Source organism: Chrysemys picta, chromosome 1, assembly GCF_011386835.1.
Source record: "Chrysemys picta bellii isolate R12L10 chromosome 1, ASM1138683v2, whole genome shotgun sequence".
Classification (NCBI taxonomy): Eukaryota; Metazoa; Chordata; order Testudines; family Emydidae; genus Chrysemys; species Chrysemys picta.
The window spans coordinates 215,939,509-215,962,290 of record NC_088791.1 but is presented as its reverse complement, the minus strand read 5'-3'; the positions used below and the strand labels follow the sequence as shown (position 1 = coordinate 215,962,290).

Here is a 22,782-nt window from a genome sequence, read left to right as displayed (position 1 = left end):
ACTCAAAGACTTCAGTTAGCGCAGAACACATTTGCCTGCTTATTGAATGGGGAGGGAAATACACGATACTTGGACTGTCAAGATTCAGTTTCTAAATCTATGTGCAAAAAAAAAAAAAAAATGTGGAAAAAAATTAAAATGATCTTAAAATTGCTTGATGGTTCAGTATTTGTATACTAATGGGAATGTTATGGACGAGTTACAAGAGCATGAAAAAAGGATTACAGAAGTGCTAACAGATTGTCATTGTAACTTATTCTCCCCCCCCCCATAAAAAAACAAAAAATTAACATACCTGTCCAGATTCACATGGCATAGCTAGTTTATTCTGAAGTTCTGCCAAAGATATATCAATTCTCCTGAAGTAATAAACCGAAATGATACAAGAATGAGTATGCCACATTTAAACATGGAAGAGAATGATCACTTTAAACAAAAAGCCATGGTTATTACGGCCATTTTAAAAATAATTATACTACACAATTGCATGCTATGCAATTTACAGTCCACTAAAAGATGCTGAAAGAAAAATTCCATTTATTTCATATTCCACATTAAGCTGCACGTATAATATAATGGAAACAATTAAATAGCTGAATCAATATAAATAATAGCACAAAGTTTATGCTTTACCTGTGAATTTCTGGATCTGAATATATTTTAACTTCATTTAAATTTACAACTGGTTTATCTTGAATTTTTGAGAAGCGTTCATTTAAAGTTAGGTCAGATGATGTAAAATAATTTGCTGTGAAGATATATTAAATGCAAAAATATTACTTTATCATTTGTATTGCAATTGCACAACCATACTATTAAAATATTAACTGTACAAAATAACACTGAACGCTGACATTAAATCAAAATAAATCCCACTTGAAATCCAACCCTAACTCACACTGCTGAAAGATTAGTACTTTAACAAATTGCATACATATTAAAGCAGCCATCCTAGTACTTTAATATTTAGTATATTAGCAACAATGGATTTAATCATTTCATTTTTCAATTAAATTAATCTCAACATAAAGAAATGTAAGGGTTTACCATCTCTGTTAATATAATAATTTAAATACTGGTACCTATGGGTTGTCACAATCAGCACTGCATAGAAGTAGCACTACAACAAAATTAATAAGGTTAAACTGAAAAATGAAAGGAGCAGAAAATGTAAATTGCTTATAGTTAATTTTGAATAAAACAAAGTATATTTTATCTCACTCCTTTCCTCCCAAGAAAAGTTATATGAGAGGCACCAGTATCTCTCCACTGCAACACATAAGCCCTGGTACTGCAAGATGGGATGCATATGGGTGCAATAGTTTATGCATATAGATTACCACATAGAATTGAGGCCCTAGCTTTGTATTTGTTTTGGCTGTAAATGAAATGCAAATCAAGACCATTTTTACTTAATATAAAAACTATGTAACCAAGTGAGGCCACCAATTAAGAGACTACTTTTGTCCCAGCAGTCAATTTCTAACCCCACCTTTAACAATCAGGAGCCCCAATGTCCTACCACCTTCTCCAGGCTGCCAAGCCCTCTGCGTATCCCTTACCCACATTCACTCAGGACAGAACCCCAACTCTTTCTCGACAAGCAGCTTAATTTGATCGCTCCTCTAGCAAAACCCTTCCTGAACCCTTAGTGGCACACCAGACTTCCTCTACGCTAGACTACCAAAACCTTCACATCAGCATTCCTTGTCAAACATGCCCAAGGCCACAGCCACCCCACATACTGTTCAGAAACCTGCATGAGGCTTTACTTGTCTTGTTCTATTTGTATTCAAATAGCGAGTATTCTTGTAGATACAAAAACATTTTAATTAACCACATCCCTAGTTTATATGTTCAAGCATAAAATATTATAATTCACCTTTAACTTGATGGATAATTGTTATGATTTCTTGAGTAAATTCTTTGGATGGGTTGTTCTCGACATTTTGTGTTACAGATTCCATGTGTTCAAACACTGGATGAAAATTTTCATTTTTCCTGCCAACAGCAACCAGATCATGTGACATCTGCCGCTCCATAGTATGGCTAGAAGCAGTCCTAGAATAAATTTGCATACATTTATTTAGTAACTTTCAGAGATACTGAAATATTAATAAAAAAATAAAATAAAGAGTAGATCAAGAGACAATTTCATTTTAGGGAAAGGTGGAAAGAAATTAAAGTCCTTTTCACATTTTAAATCAAGCACTACGCGAGGAACACAGATCATGAAGACGACGACTGAATGAGGGATGAAGGAGAGGATAGCACGGAGACTAGGCGTGAGCTAGGACTGGATTTTTAATGATTATATGTATTTGTAGATTTAAAATTATGTAATGAACCCACATAATCAAATAAAAATAAAGGAAAAACATGTATTGAGAAACAGCCATTACTATAGGCATATGTTCCAGCAGAAGGTCTGGAGTGATTTTGGAACTCGGCAGGATGTATCTCCATATTCGAAAAGAGGGACTATATTGATTTCCAACAGTAGAATAGGCTATTCCCTCCCACTCCTACCCCCTCAAACAATGATCCAATTTTTGAAAAGTCTTGTGGCTGACTATTGCAAGTAACCAGCTTGATTGGTTAATACATCAAAGGAGAAGCAAGTATCTGGTGTTTCTGTCAGTATGTTTTAAAATTTCTAAATTAAGTTGGTCTTCAAAATTGCTGCATTTTCTCAAACTATTTTGAGACCAGCAATACTTTTAACAATCTTATTCTGTTACCCTCCTTACAATGAATGCTTTAGTCATTATTTAGGAAAATACAAAATGCAGAACACCTCTAAGTGTTCCACATTATCATTTTTTTCATAAAATACAAAAATGTTTTGGAATTTTTTTTTATTGTGCTTTTGGAAGGCAACTCTCTATTTTCTTCCAACAAGAAGCAACAGAAGCAACATTTAAATAATAATGAGCTACATCAGACATGGCTGTTCCTGGAAGGTCTTGAAAACTCCGTTTGCCTATTTGCCACTGAAGAATAGGAAGCTTTCCAATGAAAATTAACGGGCCTAAGCAACCAACTTCTGCAGAAATTAAGTTTGTTTTTTTAAATGAAAAAAGAATGCAAAAAGTGTCTTCCAAATGTGAAATGAATGACAATCAATGTAGTGTTGTCTTGCTTGGACTGCAAATAAATTTCCATCTCTACTGTGGGTGGCTTTCCCAAACATAAACAGAGTAAAATTAGCAAGACATGGCCAGGTTATTCAGTACTGTTTTTCGGACCCTTGTGGGAAGCAGTGAAATGGAGAAGAATCACGTCATGTATATTGCCACTCAAGAAAGCAGGAACAGCAGCCCAAGCACAGGTGCCACTGTCTCTCAACCTCCCTAGTGGTACAGCCCTCTATAGTCTTTCATATTGGCCTCTCTTCAGTTAGTACACTGTTCTCTCTAGTCTCCATAACTCCACATTTTATTACTGATTTCAGGCAGAAAAATATACAAAAGAAACTTTGATGGGGAGGGGAAAATACTGTGGGAGTAGTTCCCTTGATATATAAGGAGTTTCTAATTGACTATATTCTTTTGCTATTTCTTAGACTGAGGTAGTTTATCAATGTAATGAAATACCACTCAGACATCTAGAACGTTGGTTTATTGGTCACCTTTCAGAAAATACATCATGAACATAAGAACTGCTATACCAGATAAGACCCGTGGCTCATCCAGTGCAGTCTCCGCAAGGGAAGTTTCTTCCTAACATTTGTCAGACGTTGGCTTCTGCCATGAGGTATGACTGTTTGCCTCCCTTATAAAAATCTTTCTCCTACATTATGTAGTTATCCATTTCTTTTTCTAACTAACTCTTTCTTGATTAAATCTGGTCATCCGCAAGATTTTGCCACTTAGCTGTTCAGCCTCTTCTACAGTTTATTAATATAATAATAAACACTAGTCCTAGTAGAGAATCTTATGACACCCAACTGCTAATCTTTTGCCATGCTGCAAATGGATAGTTTTCTGTCTCTCAGCTAAGTTATAATTCATCATAGTACTTTACCTCTCGGACCGTAACTACCTAGTTCTCCTACCCCAACCCCCTCAAAATAGCTTCTCGTAAAGGACTGTCAAGGTTTTCCAGCCCAAATTAAATAAACCATCTCGCCCAAATTATATAAACCAACTCTCCTTTATTCACCATCATGTTAATATGTTAGAATAATTCTAGTATACTAAAGCATGATTTCTTCTCAAGAAGTCATACTGGCTTGTCTGTCCATGTAATTTTCATCTAGGTATTTATATTGCAATTTCTACTAATTTACTGGTACTTAAGTAAGCCTGATAGGGATGATCATAGAAATTACAATCAAACACCTATTTAACATAGGTACAACATTTGCCATTTCCAGTCCTCTGGCATAATGGTTGATTATGATAATGTCATATTTTTGTTAGCTGCTAGTGACTTCACTTTCAAGCTCAAGCAGAACTGTTGCAGAAATACCATCAAGCCCAGGTAACATGCTGCTGTTTAATTTAGTTTGTTCCAGCAACACCTCTTTCAACACACTTGAATTATTCAGCCCATGAATGTACCATTTTGTTCTATAGTTTTACTGGATTTGAGATCTTAGGTGTTTGAGATTATATACATTTTAAGGCAGTAATTTTCCAAAGGAGCCTGATGGAGTTAGGTACCCAAGTACCAGTGGAAGTCAACGAAAATCCCATCCTAAATGGTCATTCCAGAAGACAGGACAAAACCAGATTTTTACCCGGTTAAAAAAAAATCCTAGGTAGATAAATCCATCTCAGTGAGAGGAAGGGAAAAAAAGCATCCCCGCCACCACATCCTTATAATCAGGTACTATTTTCCTTTCAGAGAAACAAACAGTAACTCATCAGAGTTAGCAAGTTAGCATTTTTGTACTAAAGAACATCCACCTTATTTTGCTCCAGTTACCACCTTAAGAATCTTTGGTTTCTCTAATATTCACAACTAAACAAGAAAGGAAGCATAAACAGGTAAGAAAAAAAAATACCTGTACTTGTTCATCATTTTCTTCATATCCACTTTGATTGTGAGCAGCTCCTTCCTAGGAGTGACATCTGACATTTTCACATCTGAAACTGTATGACTTGTGTCATGATGGCTATTAGAAGAATCTATTTTTTTTCTGAAATCCCCTTCATTCCTTACTCTTTCCTTCTTTGTGTTATTAAAGGGTCTCAGATCAACATCATTTTTGTAAGAGTTGGCACATGCATTGCAACCCTTCTCTGAACTATATTTAATGGGTACTTCATTATGCCCTTCTTCAGTCTGTCTTACTCTTCCACCACTACAATAATCTAACTCTTTGCTATTCAGAGCACCCTTAGGAGAATTATATTTTTGGTCTTCCTGCTTTATATACTTCTGAGCTCTATCATCAGAAAAAGATTTTGTCCCATCTGGGTGTCTATGATGTTTGTAACTATAGTCATATGCTATCTTCGTAACAGAACTCTTTGTGTACTCCCTTTCAGCAGAACGACGAGCTTGTGGACCAATGTTTCTTTGCTCCTCCTTTTTTTGGTAGGGTGGAAAAGAACGATCTTGCTTCCATTTGTGATTTCTTGCTATTTCTCCACCGTCATATCTCTCAATTTCTTTAGCCCTTTTAGATGTATGCCCATGTTCTCTGTAATCACGATCTTCAGGATACCTGTGTTGACATAAAGCAATTTACACTTGCACTAGAGAAGAAAGTGAGAATTTATGTGCAGAATGTTGGATAGCACGGCCTTATATGCAGAATGTGTGGCAAGTTAACCCAAAATCCCTCAAGCCAGAATACAGAAGTGCAGGGGCACTTAAAAGGAAAATATTATCCTTTTATACTCTAGCCATGTACATAATTTACTTAAAAAGATAAATACTTCTCTACCACCAGTTGCCCACAATTAAACTACAAATTGATAAATGCCTTTCAAGGTCGAAATCTTCAACTACAACGAAACTAGACTTTCACTTGAGGCTTTACACCACATTACCCAGGTTTAATTATTTTATTCCTATACCTCTTCTGCAAAGAGCTCCTTGTCGTAAATTCTTCAGAAGCTCTTCGGAGCGACTGACCATATTTGTCTTCCTGAAACTTCTGGTGCCTCATTTCATCTTCATGCCATTTTCTTTCAAATTTACATGAAGCCCCTAATGGTCTATGAAAAGGTTTCATTCCTTTTTCATCTCCAGTGACTCTGAAGTCCTCAGGCATATATCTTTCTTGCATTTTGTGTGGGTAAAAAGGTTCATCATGTTCTTTGTAGGATACTTCTGAGTATTTGGGTGGAAACTGATATCTCCTGTTGCCTTCACCCCTTTCTGATGAATGTGTTCTATAGGGTTTATGACTATATGTATCCTCTAAAGGAATTCTTTTTACATTTGGCAAAGATGATCTATGCTCATAAATTCTGTGGTGGATATTCCCATGTGGTGCAAACCTAGAATTGCTTTGTCCGTATTTCCCATCTTCTACTCTCCAAGACACAGGTTTCTTTAGGTCCTTCCTAAATCTCTTATATTCACAGTCATAATTAATATGAGCATGTCTTTGTCTATGGTGTTCTGGACTCCTAAATGCAGGTGATAAGGACCTACATAAGAAAAAGAAAGATTCCATTTTAAGTGTTACCAAAAAAACACATACAAATTTGTTGTTAAAACAAAAAATATATTCAGTGCAAAAATAACTTACGCAGTATTACTGCAATGTTATGGTTCTTAATTTAAACAAGCCAAAGTATTCAAAATTATGAAGTACAAAGCAATTGTATCTCAGCTAGAGCGGATATAAAAACCTGATTTTTCCCCTAATGAAAAATTACCATGGGAAAATACCAAATCTTTTTAACTGAAAATTTTCAGGTTTTCCACAAGAATTTTCATTTCAAAACAATTTTTTTTTTCATTTAGATTACACTGGAAAATGTTGGAAAACAGTAAACAAATGTAGAAAGCACTTTCACACTTGTTTACCATTTCTCAATTTTTTCCAGTGGAAACAAAAAGGCCTGGGGGGGTGGTAAGAGGTGGAGAATGGGGGAACCCCAAACATTCAAAAATCAAAATAACGGAGACAAAATATCATAGTTTCCAAAAATTGGAACAAATTTTTTTTTTTTTAGAAATGTCACTTTGAAGCATGATGTTTAATTTCAAAATTTCCTTTTGAACAAAATCAAAAATGTTATTGAAATTAGCCTTTTCCTGCAGAAAATTCTGATTTTGTCAAAACCACATTTGCCACTAGGAAAAGTTTTCATAAGTCAAGAAATTTAAACCAGCTCTAATCTCTGTCTTCTTGCATATAAATATTAATGTTTTTGCTAGTAAGTATATACCTGAATATGTTAAATGATACTTCCACACGTTCATTTAAAAACAACAACAACAAAAAACCATGATTGATTGCACTTTCATATGCAAAACTAATTATTCAAATGAACAGTGCCCCATCACAAATTCAAGTGACACTTCCACATTAAAATCAATACTCCTCCATGTGTGATGAAAGCATGTTGGATAAAATATGCTCATCTGATTTTCAAAAATGCTGAGGCCAGCTATGCAGTTTTTTGTTCTTTTTTAAACTGCCAGACACCTACTAGTCAGAGGCCATTCCGAAAGAATAAGACAGTAGGAACCACCAGTGAGAATCAGGAGGCAATCCTAGATCAAAGCATCTTGTATTTAAACTAATCAGTTACTGAATATTTACAGCAAACTCTGCAATCAATCCACAGATTTAGAGAACCCTTGAAAAAAGCTTGAGTAAATTCCAAGAAAATCACTATCTTCTTGTGGATTTTTCCTTAGCAAATGCAAAATTCATTGCAGATTGCTAGCTCAATTCTAGAAAGCTGTGTTCAGCAAAAAAAGCTGTCTGCAGACTCAGGACACCATCACCACCTTTGAAAGATACGTTCACACCAATTGGGGCCAACTAGAAACGTAGTGGTTGTTTTGACATTCTGCAAAAATTGATAGCATGCACCCCTCTCCCTCTACTCAGCAGGGAAAGGCTTCATCCAGCCTACCCAACAAACCACCTCACTTAATTGTTAACCAGTTTGTTTTACTTTTTTAAAAATGGAAGTGGAATTTAAAAGCTGTCACAAATTAAACTGGTGCCATTCATGCACGAATTCCTTCTTGCAGGCATAATGATGCTTAAAACCTATTACCACTTTCTATCTGGCTCAAATTTCATGCAAGAACTCAATTTACTTTTGAAAACTTGCTTTTACAGATTACATAAAATTAGTATTTTATAAAATAAATATGTTTTCTTTGAAATACATTTTTAGTCTTAATATCTTTTTGTTCTGCTATCCTAGAAGATACAGGCTGTTTTATAAACTCCTATATAAAGCTATGTTCTGAAAACAAATATAAACTAGGGCTATCGATTAATTGCAGTTAACTCATGCGATTAACTCAAAAAATTAATCGCAATTAATCACAGTTTTTAATTGCACTGTTAAACAATAGAATACCAACTGAAATTTATTAAATATTTTGGATGTTTTTCTATATGTTCATATCTATTGTAATCTGTGTTGTAATTGAAATCAAAGTGTATATTATTTTTGATTACAAATATTTGCACTATAAAAGTGATAAACAAAAGAAATAGTATTTCTCAGTTTACTTCATACAAGTACTGTAGTGCAATCTCCATGTTGTGAAAGTGCAACTTACAAACATAGATTTTGTTGTTGTTACACAACTGCACTCAAAAACAAAACAATGTAAAACTTCAGTGCCTACAAGTACACTCAGTCCTATTTCTTGTTCAGCGAATCGCTAAGACAAACAAGTTTGTTTACATTTACAGGAGATAATGCTGTCCTCTTCTTATTTACGTCACCAGAAAGCGAGAACAGGCATTTGCATGGCACTTTTGTAGCTGGCATTACAAGGTATTTACGTGCCAGATATGCTAAACATTCGTATGCCCCTTCATGCTTCGGCCACCATTCCAGAAGACATGCTGATGACACAAGTTAAAAAAATAATGCGTTATTTAAATTTGTGACTGAACTCCTTGGGGGAGAATTGTATGTTCCCTGCTCTGTTTTACCTGCATTCTGCCATATATTTCATGTTATAGCAATATCGGATGATGAACAAGCACATGTTGGCATTTTAAGAACACTTTCACTGCAGATTTGACAAAACCCAAAGAAGGTACCAATGTGAGATTTCTAAAGATAGCTACAACACTCAACACAAGGTTTAAGAATCTGAAGTGCCTTCCAAAAACTGAGAGGAATGAGGTGTCGAGCATACTTTCAGAAGTCTTAAAAAAGCAACACTCCAATGCAGAAACTACAGAATCCGAACCACCAAAAGAGAAAATCAACCTTCTGCTGGGGGCATCTAACTCAGATAATGAAAATAAACATGCGTCAGTCTGCACTGCTTTGGATTGTTATTGAGCAGAACCTGTCATCAGCATGGATGAATGTCCCCTGGAATGGTGGTTGAAGCATGAATGGATATATGAATCTTTAGCGCATCCTGCACATAAATTCCTTGCAATGCCAGCTACAAACGTGCCATGCAAATGCCTGTTCTCACTTTCAGTTGACATTGTAAACAAGAAGCGGGCAGAATTATCTCCTGCAAATGTAAACAAACTTGTTTGTCTGAGCAATTGGCTGAACAAGAAGTAGGACTGAGTGGACTTGCAGGCTCTAAAATTTTATATTGTTTTATTTTTGAATGCAGGGTTTTTTTTTTTTCATAATTCTACTTTTGGAAATTCAACTTACATGATAGAGAGATTGCACTACAGTACTTGTATTAGGTGAATTGAAAAATACTATTTATTTTGCTTTTTTACAGTGAAAATACTTGTAATCAAAAATAAATATAAAGTGAGCACTGTACACTTTGTATTCTGTATTGTATTGAAATGAATATATTTGAAAATGTAGAAAACATCCAAAAATATTTAAATAAATGGTATTCTATTAACAGCTCTAATATAAACCATAATAAAAGTTAAGCATTTACCTGTGTTTCCACCTTGGTGATCTTGATCTAGATCTAGCCATCTTTTAATGTGTGTGTCAATTAGTTTCTTGAAGCTATAAGAAAAATATGAATTATTAGTCTGTTTAGAGAGCTGTAATACAGCTATCAATAGGAGGCCTAGACATTTTTTATTTATTTTACAAGATTTGTATTTAAATCTTGTTCAGTTTTTTTTAAAAAGGTAAAAAGTGATTAAATTCCCTTATATCACTTTTTAATCCATTGGTGACACAGCCTTTCCCAGTGGTGACTTGCTATTTCTATATTTAGGTTTTTATAACCTGATTTAAGACATATTTAAAAACATACAGATGACAACAAATACAATTTCAACTGCAGGAATAGCTATTAGAGCTTAACAAATCATTCTATTAATTGCAATGAGAAGTAGGACATACTGAATAGTCCCAATGAAGACCACAAGCATTCAGATATTATGATAGTGGGTAACCTTTTAAAAACCTAGAGCAACAGGGTGTGCTAAGTCAGGAGCTAACTCAGCACCCTGTCACTTTAGCACCCATCAGGAAGCAACCCCAGTAGGTGGGATTATATAAACTGACAGGAAGAAAGTCCAGGGGTGAGGGATCTTGAGGTACACAGGACTAGATGCCGCTAGTACTGTTCCCTTCCCTAGAAGCAAGTGGGGAAACTGGCTAGGGACTGTAAATATATGTAAACAACGCTACAGGCTATGGCCTGCTGGAAGAATACAATAGAACATGGTGGTGATGGTGAAAGAGACCTGGAGTAGTAGTGGTGAGTTGCTGCAACTGGAGAGGACCTCCAGAGAACCATCCCTAATACCTGGATTCAGTTCTCGGTTTATCGAAACCAGCGTTTTCTCATCGAGATGGGCCATAACCTACGCATCCACCAATTTACAATAAACTGAAGTTTCTTACTAGAACTATACTTTACTACAGAAAAAAACCACAAAGTAGTAAACATCAAATATCTGAGTATTAACCTTTGGTGAATCCTTCCATGTGGCGTAAAATGAAGGAGTGCTACCAAAAGGCAAAAAAGCTGGCAAAAACCTTGTAATGGAGCAGAGATGGTGACACACACCCAAAGGCATTTGTACTGAGTGCCTCACAAGAGCTCCAGATTTAAAGTAATTTTGATCATCAATGCTGAAGTCATGTGCATGAAAGCCACACTACTAAAATGGCAGATACTTATTATACACAAATGGTTTCATTGTACTTTATTTAAAAATTATAGGCCAGATTGCAACATTTTTACTCACACTGAGTAGCATCTTATTCCAAAAACAATCCCGCTGACATCAACAGTATCACAATAGGGGCATAAGTGATTTCCCACTTGATCCAATGCAATGAAAATCTTTAAAATCTTGGCTAGTGAACATGTTGGAAATGGTTTCGCAAGGGAGTTCTCCAAGTGAAGGGGGAGCAAATACAGGACCCTTGGGGTAAGTGACTGTCTGTAGTGTGTGTTTGTTTGTGTTTGGGGGTTACTTGCTGTGTGCTGAGCTTGTGTTTGTCAGTCTGTTTGTTTGTTTGAAGGACCGTGTGCTGTGGCTGGCAGTCAGGGCCGGCTTTAGGAAGTGCGGGGCCCAATTCGAACAGTTTCGACGGGGCCCCGGCAGGGATGACTAAAAAAAAAAAAGCCACTTAAAAAGAACCCTTTCATTTCTTCCATGTTTATTTACTTTCCATGACTATATAAATAATAACAAAATTATATATTACATACATTGCGTCATATATTAATTAGCTGGTTTTCACTTTCATATTAGGAAAATAATTCACGTTTTGATAGTTGTACAACTGATTTTCTTCAATAATGTTTATTTTATTAAAATTTATAAAATATTTCCTTATTAATATAAAATTGTGCCCTCCTCCCCCCCCCCCCCCCCCCCCAGCGCCTCCCAGGCCACGGAAACAAACCCTGCTTCCCCAGCGCCGCCCCGCCGAAACAGCTGTGGGCCGAAAAGGAAGAAAAGGAAGGTTTGGGGAGGGGGGTGACATAGGGTGACCAGATCACAGCAGTAAAATAGGACCCGACCCCTCCCCGCTCGGCCCCACCATCACATCCCTCTTCACCCCCTAGCCTCCCACTGGCTTGCTGTGTCCCTCCCGGTCAGTCCCCCACCCACCACTTGCCTCCTTTCACCTTCTCCCTCCCCTGCCAGAAACCCCCATGCCTGTCCCTAGAAAGCCTGCTGGCTCACTGCTTGCCTCTTTGCCCACCCGCCGCTTGCCCACTCGCTCGCCGCTCGCCCCCCCCCCCCCAAGTATAAAGCCTCATTCAAAGACCCAGGGGTCACTATATTACTGCACACAGCAGTCAATCAGTGCAGTTGTAGATAAATCTCTGCATTATGCATTTTTGTATAACTTTTATATGACTTTGTATTGAACCTTGGTAATGTTATAGCTGGCCCCTAAGGTAGTATAATTAAGGTAAAAGAAAAATGTCTTTTTGCTGGAAGTAGAATAAGATCTTCCCCCCACTTTGTAATCAATTGTCCTGTTGAATGAATGAGGTGTGAATGAGGAAGGTGTGGAAGGCAGGCACTTCCAGACAGCTGCAACCCTTGAAGAGGGGCTGGGAGCCAGCCAAGGAGAGCTTTGCCCAGGGCTGAGTGGGACAGAGTTTGGGTGCAGGCTCCTGGCTGGGGCATGGTGTGGGGTGCAGGATGGGTGGAGGGGTGCAGGCTCTGGGAGGGAGTGCGGAGGGGTGGGTGCAGGCTCTGGGACAGAGTTTGGGGGCTGGAGAGGGGGTGGTGAGTGCTGGGGGGGGAGGGGACTGCCATCACATGTGGCTTCCTTCCTCCCCTGCTGCCCCTCACCATAGCCTCGGTGGGGGATGGGGCTGCCCCTTTCCCAGTGTTTGCAGGAGTGGTGACTGGGGGGAAACCCAGTCAAACTCTGGTTTTACTCTTTCATTGATGGGTCACTTTAACCCCTTACAAATCCCTTCCCGCCTCTCTCACCCCCCTTTTCTACTGGGCTTGTTTGATCTTTTTGGTGGAGCCAGATGAAAACCACAAACCCTAGCGAGAGCAACAGGCTGGAAGACTAGACTGAACCCACCACCCACCCAGTCTAGTCCATCCCAGAGCCCAGGACTGAGGGCAAATGTCCCCCCACCCCCGGGCTACCTGCTTCCACTCCTGGCCTCTCCTAGCACTGCCAGAGATTCTGTGTGGCTGCATCGGGTGGGATTTCAACCGGAAACCCCCCCCCCCCCCCCCCCGGTAAATTCACCCCTGTTTTGTGACCACTCTGCACCAAGAGCACCTTCCTTCCCTGCCCTAGAGCTGCTGGATGGCTAGAAAGCTGAGCTGGGTGTTTGATCGATCCGGAATATTATCGTGCCCCCCCCCAAAAAAAACTTAATGTCCACACAGCTTTGGGAGGGGGGAATATTCCTCCCCCCCAAGCCGGTCTATTTTATTGTTGCAGGGCAAATGAAGGAACCAGAGTTTAATGGAAATATTCAGCTCCTACAATGGTCTTGCAGCAGGGGAAGCAAAGTTGATGGAAAGGGAACTGGTTTGGATAGGAGCCCCCCGTCCCCCTCCTTTGCAAAATAATTTGGGGGAGGGGAATCAGATCACTCCATGCCTCAGTTTCCCCTCTCTCGGGGGAGAAGGGAGAGATAAAAGTCTCAGCCTGCTATGTTGCAGACCTTTCGCATTCTCCCCTCTTGATGTATTTGATTTCCTCCTCCAAACCTCCCTCTCTCTCACCTGGAATTCACAGCACTAAGTACCGGCTCGGGGCTTTCTTCCTGGGTTACATGATCCCGAGTTTAGTTTTGAAACAGACACAGGCAGGCACAAACTCACCCTGAAACAGCAACACCACCGAAAACCACAAAACCAACCCAATATTACACACCTATGGGGAATCACAGGGTCAAACACTCACCGACCGAAGCCCCAGCAGCTGCTAAGGTGAGTGAGGTCCACTGCCGAGATTCCTGTCTCCCACCAGACCGAAGCCCCCAGGTGTCTCCTCCAGGTGAGTGCTGGGGGGAGGGGAGGGGAAGGCTGCAAAGCACATGGGGGGAGGGGAGGGGAAGGCTGCAAAGCACATGTGCCTTCTCCTCCCCTCCCCCCTCCTGACCTGCAACAGCCGCTGCTGCCTCTGCCTCAGGCCCCTGCCGGCCAGCGTCTCTCGTTGCCTAGCAGCAACAGCTGCTGCTTCCGGGAGAGCCACGGAGCTTTGCTTCAGGCAGGGACACTGCCCGATCTGCGTGGGGCCCTCTTAGGGGCGGGGCCCAATTCAGGGGAATCGGCCTAAAGCCGGCCCTGCTGGCAGTTGGAAGCTGTGAGCTTCAAAGGAAGGTCTGAAGGCTAGAAGCCTCTGGTAATTGGCTGAGCCTTAATCAGTGGGCGGGGCATTCACCCAGGCCAGGGCTTTATAAAGCAGCGCACAAGCGACCAGGGAGCTTTTGCGACCAGGGGCTGCTAACGGAGTTTTGCAAGGGAGTTAGGAAGGGAGCGTGGGTCCCTTGCCGGTTCTATCTTATACCCTTTATTCCCCTTAAAACCTATAGCCCAAACTACATTCAAAACTTCTTGCTTTAAACAACCCCTTCATTAACTAGGAGAAAATGCAGGCAGAAACCCAGCTGCAGAGTGGGGGCTATCCAGTTTATTGCACTGAGTGTAGCATGTATGATTACCTACCCTGTGGGCGGGTGGCATATGTGCGCATTCGGTGCAAGGAGCTCCTGGCCCTCAGAGACCACATACGGACTCTGGAGGCAAGGGTGGCGGAACTGGAGGAGCTAAGGGAGGCAGAGAGGTATGTTGATGTAGGGTTACCATATTTCAACAAGCAAAAAAGAGGACGGGAGGAGCCCCGCCCTAGCCCCGCCCCTGCCCCTCCCACTTCCCGCCCCCCCAGAACCCCCAACCCTCCCCCCGTTCCTTGTCCCCTGACTGCCCCCTCCTGGGACCCCTGCCCCTAACTGCCCCCCGGGACTCCACTCCCTATCTAAGCCTCCTTGCCTCTTGTCCCCTGACTGCCCCAACCCTTATCCACACCCCCACCCCCAGACAGACCCCTGGGACTCCCACGCCCCATCCAACCACTCCCCACCCCCTGACAGCCCCCCCCAGAACTCCCAACCCATCTAAACCCCTCTGCTCCCTGTCTCCTGACTGCTCCGATCCCTCTCCACACTCCTGCCCCCTGACAGCCCCCCCAGAACTCCCAACCCATCTAAACCCCTCTGCTCCCTGTCCCCTGACTGCTCCGATCCCTCTCCCCACTCCTGCCCCCTGACAGCTCCCCCCCAGAACTCCCAGCCCCCTACCCCCCGCTCCTTGTCCCCTGACTGCCCCCTCCTGGGACCCCTGCTCCTAACTGCCCTCCAGAACCCCACCCCCTACCTAAGACTCCTTGTTCCTTGTCCCCTAACTGCCCCCTCCTAAGACCCCCCCCCAACTGCCCCCCAGGACCCTACCCCCTACCTGTACCCTGACTGCCCAAAACTTTCTCCACTCCCCTCCAAAAGCCCCCCCCCGTTTCTTGACTGCCCCCTCCAGAACCTCCCTGTCCCTTCTCCTGCCCCCCCTTACCCTGCTGCTCAGAACAGGGTGTTGGGCTCTGTGCCAGCCGGACACATGGCTGAGCTCCCCTGCACAACACAAAACCCGGTCCCTGGCCCTGCACAGGGTTGCCGGAGCGGGCTGCAGGAGGAGGAGCTGCCGGCCGGCTCAGAATGCAGGGAGGGGGGGGTGGGAGGAGGAAGCTGCTCCGGAGTCCAGCCCGGGACTTTCCTGCAGCCCTCCCAGCCGCTCGCTCTGCTCTGCCCGGGGAGGGGGAAATCCCAGACATTGTGAGTGCTTTACAAATTCCCCCCGGACGCTATTTTTAGCACACAAAAGGAGGACATGTCCGGGTAAATCCGGACGAATGGTAACCCTAGTTGATGAGGCTTTCCGGGACACTGTAGAATTGTCCCACCTCTGGTCAGACAGCCCCTGCGCTGTTGAGGAGAATGAAAGGCCCAGGGAAGCAGAGCAGTCAACGGGAGCAGAGGGAAACCTTCCCATAGTTACAGAGGGTCCTGTGGCACCTTTGAGACTAACAGAAGTATTGGGAGCATAAGCTTTCGTGAGTAAGAACCTCACTTCTTCAGATGCAAGTCTGAAGTGAGGTTCTTACTCACAAAAGCTTATGCTCCCAATACTTCTGTTAGTCTCAAAGGTGCCACAGGACCCTCTGTTGCTTTTTACAGATTCAGACTAACACGGCTACCCCTCTGATACTTCCCATAGTTGGGAGCCTCCTTCCAGACGGTGCTGGGGTTGCCTCTCGCACTGAGGTTACCTCTCCAGGGGAGGGAACTCCAGTTGCTAGGAAAAGGCAGGTATTAGTATTGGGAGATTCGATCATTAGAAACGTAGATAGCTGGGTTTGTGATGACAGGGAGAACCGTATGGTGACTTGCCTGCCTGGTGCGAAGGTTGCGCATCTCTCGAGGCATCTAGACAGACTTATGTGTAGTGCTGGGGAGGAGCCGGTGGTCGTGGTACATGTAGGTACCAATGACATAGGGAAGGGTAGGAGAGATGTCCTGGAGGCCAAATTTAGGCTGCTAGGGAAGAGACTGAAATCCAGGACCTCTATGGTGGCATTCTCAGAAATGCTCCCAGTTCCACGCGCAGGGCCAGGTAGGCAGACAGAACTTCAGAGTCTCAATGCGTGGATGAGACGATGGTGTAGAGAGGAGGGGTTTACATTCATTAGGAACTGGGGAAACTTCTGGAATGGGGGGAGACTATACAGGAAGGATGGGCTCCACCTAAACCAAAGTGGATCCAGACTGCTTGCACTAAACATTAAAAAGGTTGTAGAGCAGTTTTTAAACTAGGTGATGGGGGAAAGCCGACTGCTGCAGAGGAGCACGTGGCTTGGACAGAGACTTCTCTTAGGGGAGAGTCTAATGATAGAGAATCTCCAGGTTATAGTCAAGAGCAGAGAATGGAAGAGGATAAAGTAGGGGCCAGATCAGATGATAAACATTCACATAAAAAAGAATCTGATACATCAGAAAAGGGCAGACAAATAAACAGTGATAAGTTTTTAAAGTGCTTGTACACAAATGCTAGAAGTCTAAATAATAAGATGGGTGAACTAGAGTGCCTTGTGATAAAGGAGGATATTGATATAATAGGCATCACAGAAACCTGGTGGACTGAGAGCAATCAATGGGACACAATCATTCCGGGGTACAAAATATATCGGAAGGACAGAACAGGTCGTGCCGGGGGGGGGGGGGGCGGGGAGTGGCACTATATGTGAAAGAAAATGTACAATCAAATGAAGTAAAAATCTTAAGCAAATCCGCATGTTCCATAGAATCTCTATGGATAGAAATTTCATGCTCTAATAAGAATATAACATTAGGGATCTATTATCGACCACCTGACCAGGACGGTGATAGTGATGATGAAATGCTAAGGGAAATTAGAGAGGCTATCAAAATTAAGAACTCAATAATAGTGGGGGATTTCAATTATCCCCATATTGACTGGGAACATTTCACTTCAGGACGAAATGCAGAGATAAAATTTCTCGATACTTTAAATGACTGCTTCATGGAGCAGCTGGTACGGGAACCCACAAGGGGAGAGGCAACTCTAGATTTAGTCCTGAATGGAGCGCAGGAGCTGGTCCAAGAGGTAACTATAGCAGGACCGCTTGGAAATAGTGACCATAATACAATAGCGTTCAACATTCCTGTGGTGGGAAGACCATCTCAACAGCCCAACACTGTGGCATTTAATTTCAAAAGGGGGAACTATGCAAAAATGAGGGGGTTAATTAAACAGAAGTTAAAAGGTACAGTGACTAAAGTGAAATCCCTGCAAGCTGCATGGGTGCTTTTTAAAGACACCATAATAGAGGCCCAACTTCAATGTATACCCCAAATTAAGAAACACAGTAAAAGAACTAAAAAAGAGCCACCATGGCTTAACAACCATGTAAAAGAAGCAGTGAGAGATAAAAAGACTTCCTTAGAAAGTGGAAGTCAAATCCTAGTGAGGCAAATAGAAAGGAGCATAAACGCTGCCAAATTAAGTGCAAGAATGTAATAAGAAAAGCCAAAGAGGTGTTTGAAGAACGGCTAGCCAAAAACTCCAAAGGTAATAACAAAATGTTTTTTTAAGTACATCAGAAGCAGGAAGCCTGCTAAACAACCAGTGGGGCCCCTTGATGATCGAGATACAAAAGGAGCGCTTAAAGACGATAAAGTCATTGCGGAGAAACTAAATGGATTCTTTGCTTCAGTCTTCACGGCTGAGGATGTTAGGGAGATTCCCAAACCTGAGCTGGCTTTTGTAGGTGACAAATCTGAGGAACTGTCACGGATTGAAGTGTCACGAGAGGAGGTTTTGGAATTAACTGATAAACTTAACATTAACAAGTCACCGGGACCAGATAGCATTCACCCAAGAGTTCTGAAAGAACTCAAATGTGAAGTTGCAGAACTGTTAACTAAGGTTTGTAACCTGTCCTTTAAATCGGCTTCTGTACCCAATGACTGGAAGTTAGCTAATGTAACACCAATATTTAAAAAGGGCTCTAGAGGTGATCCCGGCAATTACAGACTGGTAAGTCTAACGTCTGTACCGGGCAAATTAGTCGAAACAATAGTTAAGAATAAAATTGTCCGACACATGGAAAAACAAACTGTTGAGCAATAGTCAACATGGTTTCTGTAAAGGGAAATCGTGTCTTACTAATCTATTAGAATTCTTTGAAGGGGTCAACAAACATGTGGACAAGGGGGATCCAGTGGACATAGTGTACTTAGATTTCCAAAGAACCTTTGACAAGGTCCCTCACCAAAGGCTCTTATGTAAATTAAGCTGCCATGGAATAAAAGGGAAGGTCCTTTCATGGATTGAGAACTGGTTAAAAGACAGGGAACAAAGGGTAGGAATAAATGGTAAATTCTCAGAATGGAGAGGGGTAACTAGTGGTGTTCCCCAAGGGTCAGTCCTCGGACCGATCCTATTCAATTTATTCATAAATGATCTGGAGAAAGGGGTAAACAGTGAGGTGTCAAAGTTTGCAGATGATACTAAACTGCTAAAGATAGTTAAGTCCAAAGCAGACTGTGAAGAACTTCAAAAAGATCTCACAAAACTAAGTGATTGGGCAACAAAATGGCAAATGAAATTTAATGTGGATAAAAGTAAAGTAATGCACATTGGAAAAAATAACCCCAACTATATATACACAATATGATGGGGGCTAATTTAGCTACAACAAGTCAGGAAAAAGATCTTGGAGTCATCGTGGATAGTTCTCTGAAAATGTCCCCGCAGTGTGCAGAGGCGGTCAAAAAAGCAAACAGGATGTTAGGAATCATTAAAAAGGGGATAGAGAATAAGACTGAAAATATATTATTGCCCTTATATAAATCGATGGTACGCCCTCATCTCGAATACTGCGTACAGATGTGGTCTGCAAGGATTTTTGCAAGGATTCAGTTGTTTTCCTTCCCAATCACCAACTCTGCCCATCCAGAAAAAGCACAATAGTTTGTGTACTTCACCAAAAACGTGTTCCCTTCATAGCTTTCTTAAAATTTTTGTATTTCATTCTTAATTTTAAAAAGTACATAATCTAAAGAAGAAGCATCTCTATTTACTCCCCACTGAAAATAAGTACAGGTTTCAGAGTAGCAGCCGTGTTAGTCTGTATCCGCAAAAAGAAGAACAGGAGTACTTTTTCTATATGCATCCGAAGAAGTGGGCTGTAGTCCACGAAAGCTTATGCTCTAATAAATTTGTTAGTCTCTAAGGTGCCACAAGTACTCCTGTTCTTCTTTTTGTGAAAATAAGTAGTAATGCTAAAGAGACAATAATGCTCATCCCTAGCCATCTCAAAGCCTGGCAGAACTCCATGATATTACAATACAATCAAACTAAAAGTGGAATGTACATGGTTAAGTCAAACCTAAGAAAAAGCCTTTTCAGCCAGATCAGCAGTGCAGTCATGTTGGAAGCGTGGGAAAGACTGATAGCATGTACTTGTTTTCGCCCTGGGATAAATGGTACTATTATAATTTCCAGCTCAGACACTCCTTTTGCCTCATGGAAAGAAGTGTCCTATTTGTTTTAATATAGGACATTTAAAACTTACCCAAGTCAAGTAATCAGTTTCTGACAGTGAGATTCAGAAAATTATGGTTAAAAAAATAGATAATTTATTAAAGAAATTTCTCATAGCTTATTTTCCAAGGGTATGTGGACAATGACCCAGAGTACTAGTTACCTAAAATCATGGAAATATATGAAAATATTACTAAGTCATCTAGCTCCCTCCCTGCTAAAAAAGCTTTAAAATTAAATTATAATATGGAAAGCAAGAATAAGAATATTTGTGCTTACTCAACACATTTCTTTTCTTTGGGTACTAAGGTGTGGAGGGAGGGATAAAAAGGTGGAGGGGAGAGGGGGCAGTTGCCCTGGCTGAGAATGCCAAGCAAACATGAGACTGATTAGTTTTGGGAGGAAACTAGACAGCAATTCTGTTTATATCAGGATTGTTCGAGCCAAGCAGGGGGATTCTGCGGAGGCCTTTTGAGTTGCTGAATCTGCCTCATAGATCTTCCTTACAGATTAATTCACTTGTCTGTCTACTGGCAACTATAGTGGGATACAAATCCACAAGCTTTGAATTAGAGATCCAATGAGGTCCATTGTACCACAGAGCTTGGGGTATTGCAGGGCCCTCCCATTCTGCCATAATCTGGACACCATTTAATGGGATATAAGGAACTAATTTTGAAGCTGAGGAAAAATATCTTCTGGACATTTTGCTGTCTGTTTTTTTGGGGGGGGTGGGGGTGGGGAGGGGGTTGTTTTTTGTTTACAAAATGGAAGACTTGCCATAAGCAAGGGTCTTATGCAGAAATAAACCTCCTCAGAATAGTCTTGAAGTATTCCTGATGGAACCCATCCTATATTTCCTTTTCTTGTCCCTCAAGTTTCAAATCCAAGAACTGACCTTCCTCTCAGAAAGAAGAGTCTGAGCCCCCGTGACAGCTTTTCTTGGCGACTGCCTTTTTGAGAGTAGTGCTTTAGGTATGTGCAGGGATCCTTATAACACCCTTCGTAAAAGTCTGAAAGACAAATCTATGACTGAGCTTAAAATGGCCAGTGTTATTTTGTATTCCCTCCCCTCCTCCCATGTGCATTCTTTGGGGGAGGCAGCAAGGAATAGGCTCCTGCACTTTTACCCTGTCTGAATCAGACAAAGATTCCAACATACAACACAGAGCTAAGGAAATTCCTGCAGAGCTAGTGGGATGGGTGTCTGGATTATTTGAGAGAGACAAGGTGGGTGAGCTACTATCTTTTATTGGACCAGCTTTTGTTGACCAATTATTTTAATCTTTTTGTCTGCTTCACAGGGCTGCTGCTTCTTTGATCCCCTTGTCAGATGCAAGTCTTGGAGGAGGGTATGTTCATAGATTCCTGACTCCTTGTGACAATGCGGTTCTGGCGGAACCCAGCTGAGAGTGCCAACTCAGGACAAATTGCTCAAACAGGGCAGTTACAGCCCAAGGCTGGGGTTTTTTCCACCTCTAAGGCAAACCAAACCAGCCAGACTAAGGGGACTTCGGTCTCACCCCACTGGCTAACCGCAAGTCTCACAAGCAATCTCCTTAGACACTCCAGTTTCCCAGTATAACCACCAGTGCCACTCGTTATGGGGACAAATGGTTATGAAAACCAATACCCAAGTAACGGAAAAAGGTTCTCCTGATCCCATAGGACCAAGCCCCAGACCCAGGTCAATATACAAATCAGATCTTACCCACAAATCACACTGTTGCCAATCCTTTAGAATCTAAAATCTAAAGGTTTATTTATAAAAGGAAAAAGATAGAGATGAGAGTTAGAATTGGTTAAATGGAATCAATTACATACAGTAATGGCAAAGTTCTTGGTTCAGGCTTGCAGCAGCGATAGAATAAACTGCAGGTTCAAATCAAGTCTCTGGAATACATCCCCCGCTGGGATGGGTCCTCAGTCCTTTGTTCAAAGCTTCAGCTTGTAGCAAAGTTCCTCCAGAGGTATGAAGCAGGATTGAAGACCAGATGGAGATGAGGCATCAGCCTTATATAGTCTTTTCCAGGTGTAAGAACACCTCTTTGTTCTTACTGTGGAAAATTACAGCAAAATGGAACCTGGAGTCACATGGGCCCGTCCCTGCATACTTTGCTGAGTTACAAGGCGTATCTGCCTTCTCTCAATGGGTCCATTGTATAGCTGATGGTCCTTAATGGGCCATCAAGCAGACTAGGCAGAGCTAGCACCAGTTTGTCTGGGATGTCACCCAGCAGCACAGCATAAGTTTGAAACACAGACAGTATAGAGCCAATACCCACAACTTCAACTACAAAATTGATACACACATATAGACAGCATAATCATAACCCATAAACCATAACCTTGTCTTAGACACCCCATTTGACCCCCTTTATACAAGATCTGGGTGCCACTACAGGACCTTGGTCGCAACACTGATCTATATGGTCCCAGGTTATATCAATAACGTCACACTCCTTTACGGGGATTTTTATCCAGCATGGCCAGACTCAGGAATCACCAATTGGAACTGTGGTCACCTGGCTGATGGAAGAGGGAACTGGAGCTGCCCCAGGGAAAGCAACCTCCACCCTTATATATCTTGAATGGAAAAAACT

The 22,782-nt window shown here is 41.6% G+C and overlaps 1 protein-coding gene across 4 annotated transcripts in view; it reads right to left on the bottom strand.

The window, feature by feature from the left end:
* The window catches only part of BCLAF3 (BCLAF1 and THRAP3 family member 3), a 69,304-nt gene that overhangs the window by 33,318 nt on the left and 13,204 nt on the right, over positions 1-22,782 (bottom strand). For 3 of the 4 annotated variants that reach the window (XM_005281577.3, XM_005281579.5, XM_042844657.2), the window contains exons 2-7: positions 10,039-10,112; positions 6,033-6,611; positions 5,012-5,677; positions 1,883-2,061; positions 634-748; positions 296-359 (exon numbers count right to left, since the gene is read on the bottom strand). In XM_005281577.3, the coding sequence (XP_005281634.1) occupies positions 296-359; positions 634-748; positions 1,883-2,061; positions 5,012-5,677; positions 6,033-6,611; positions 10,039-10,079 (1,644 nt within the window). In that variant the 5' untranslated portion in view covers positions 10,080-10,112. Of the gene's footprint in view, positions 1-295; positions 360-633; positions 749-1,882; positions 2,062-5,011; positions 5,678-6,032; positions 6,612-10,038; positions 10,113-13,967; positions 14,398-22,782 lie in introns of those variants that run through there. The other variant, XM_065579659.1, reaches the window with a different exon arrangement.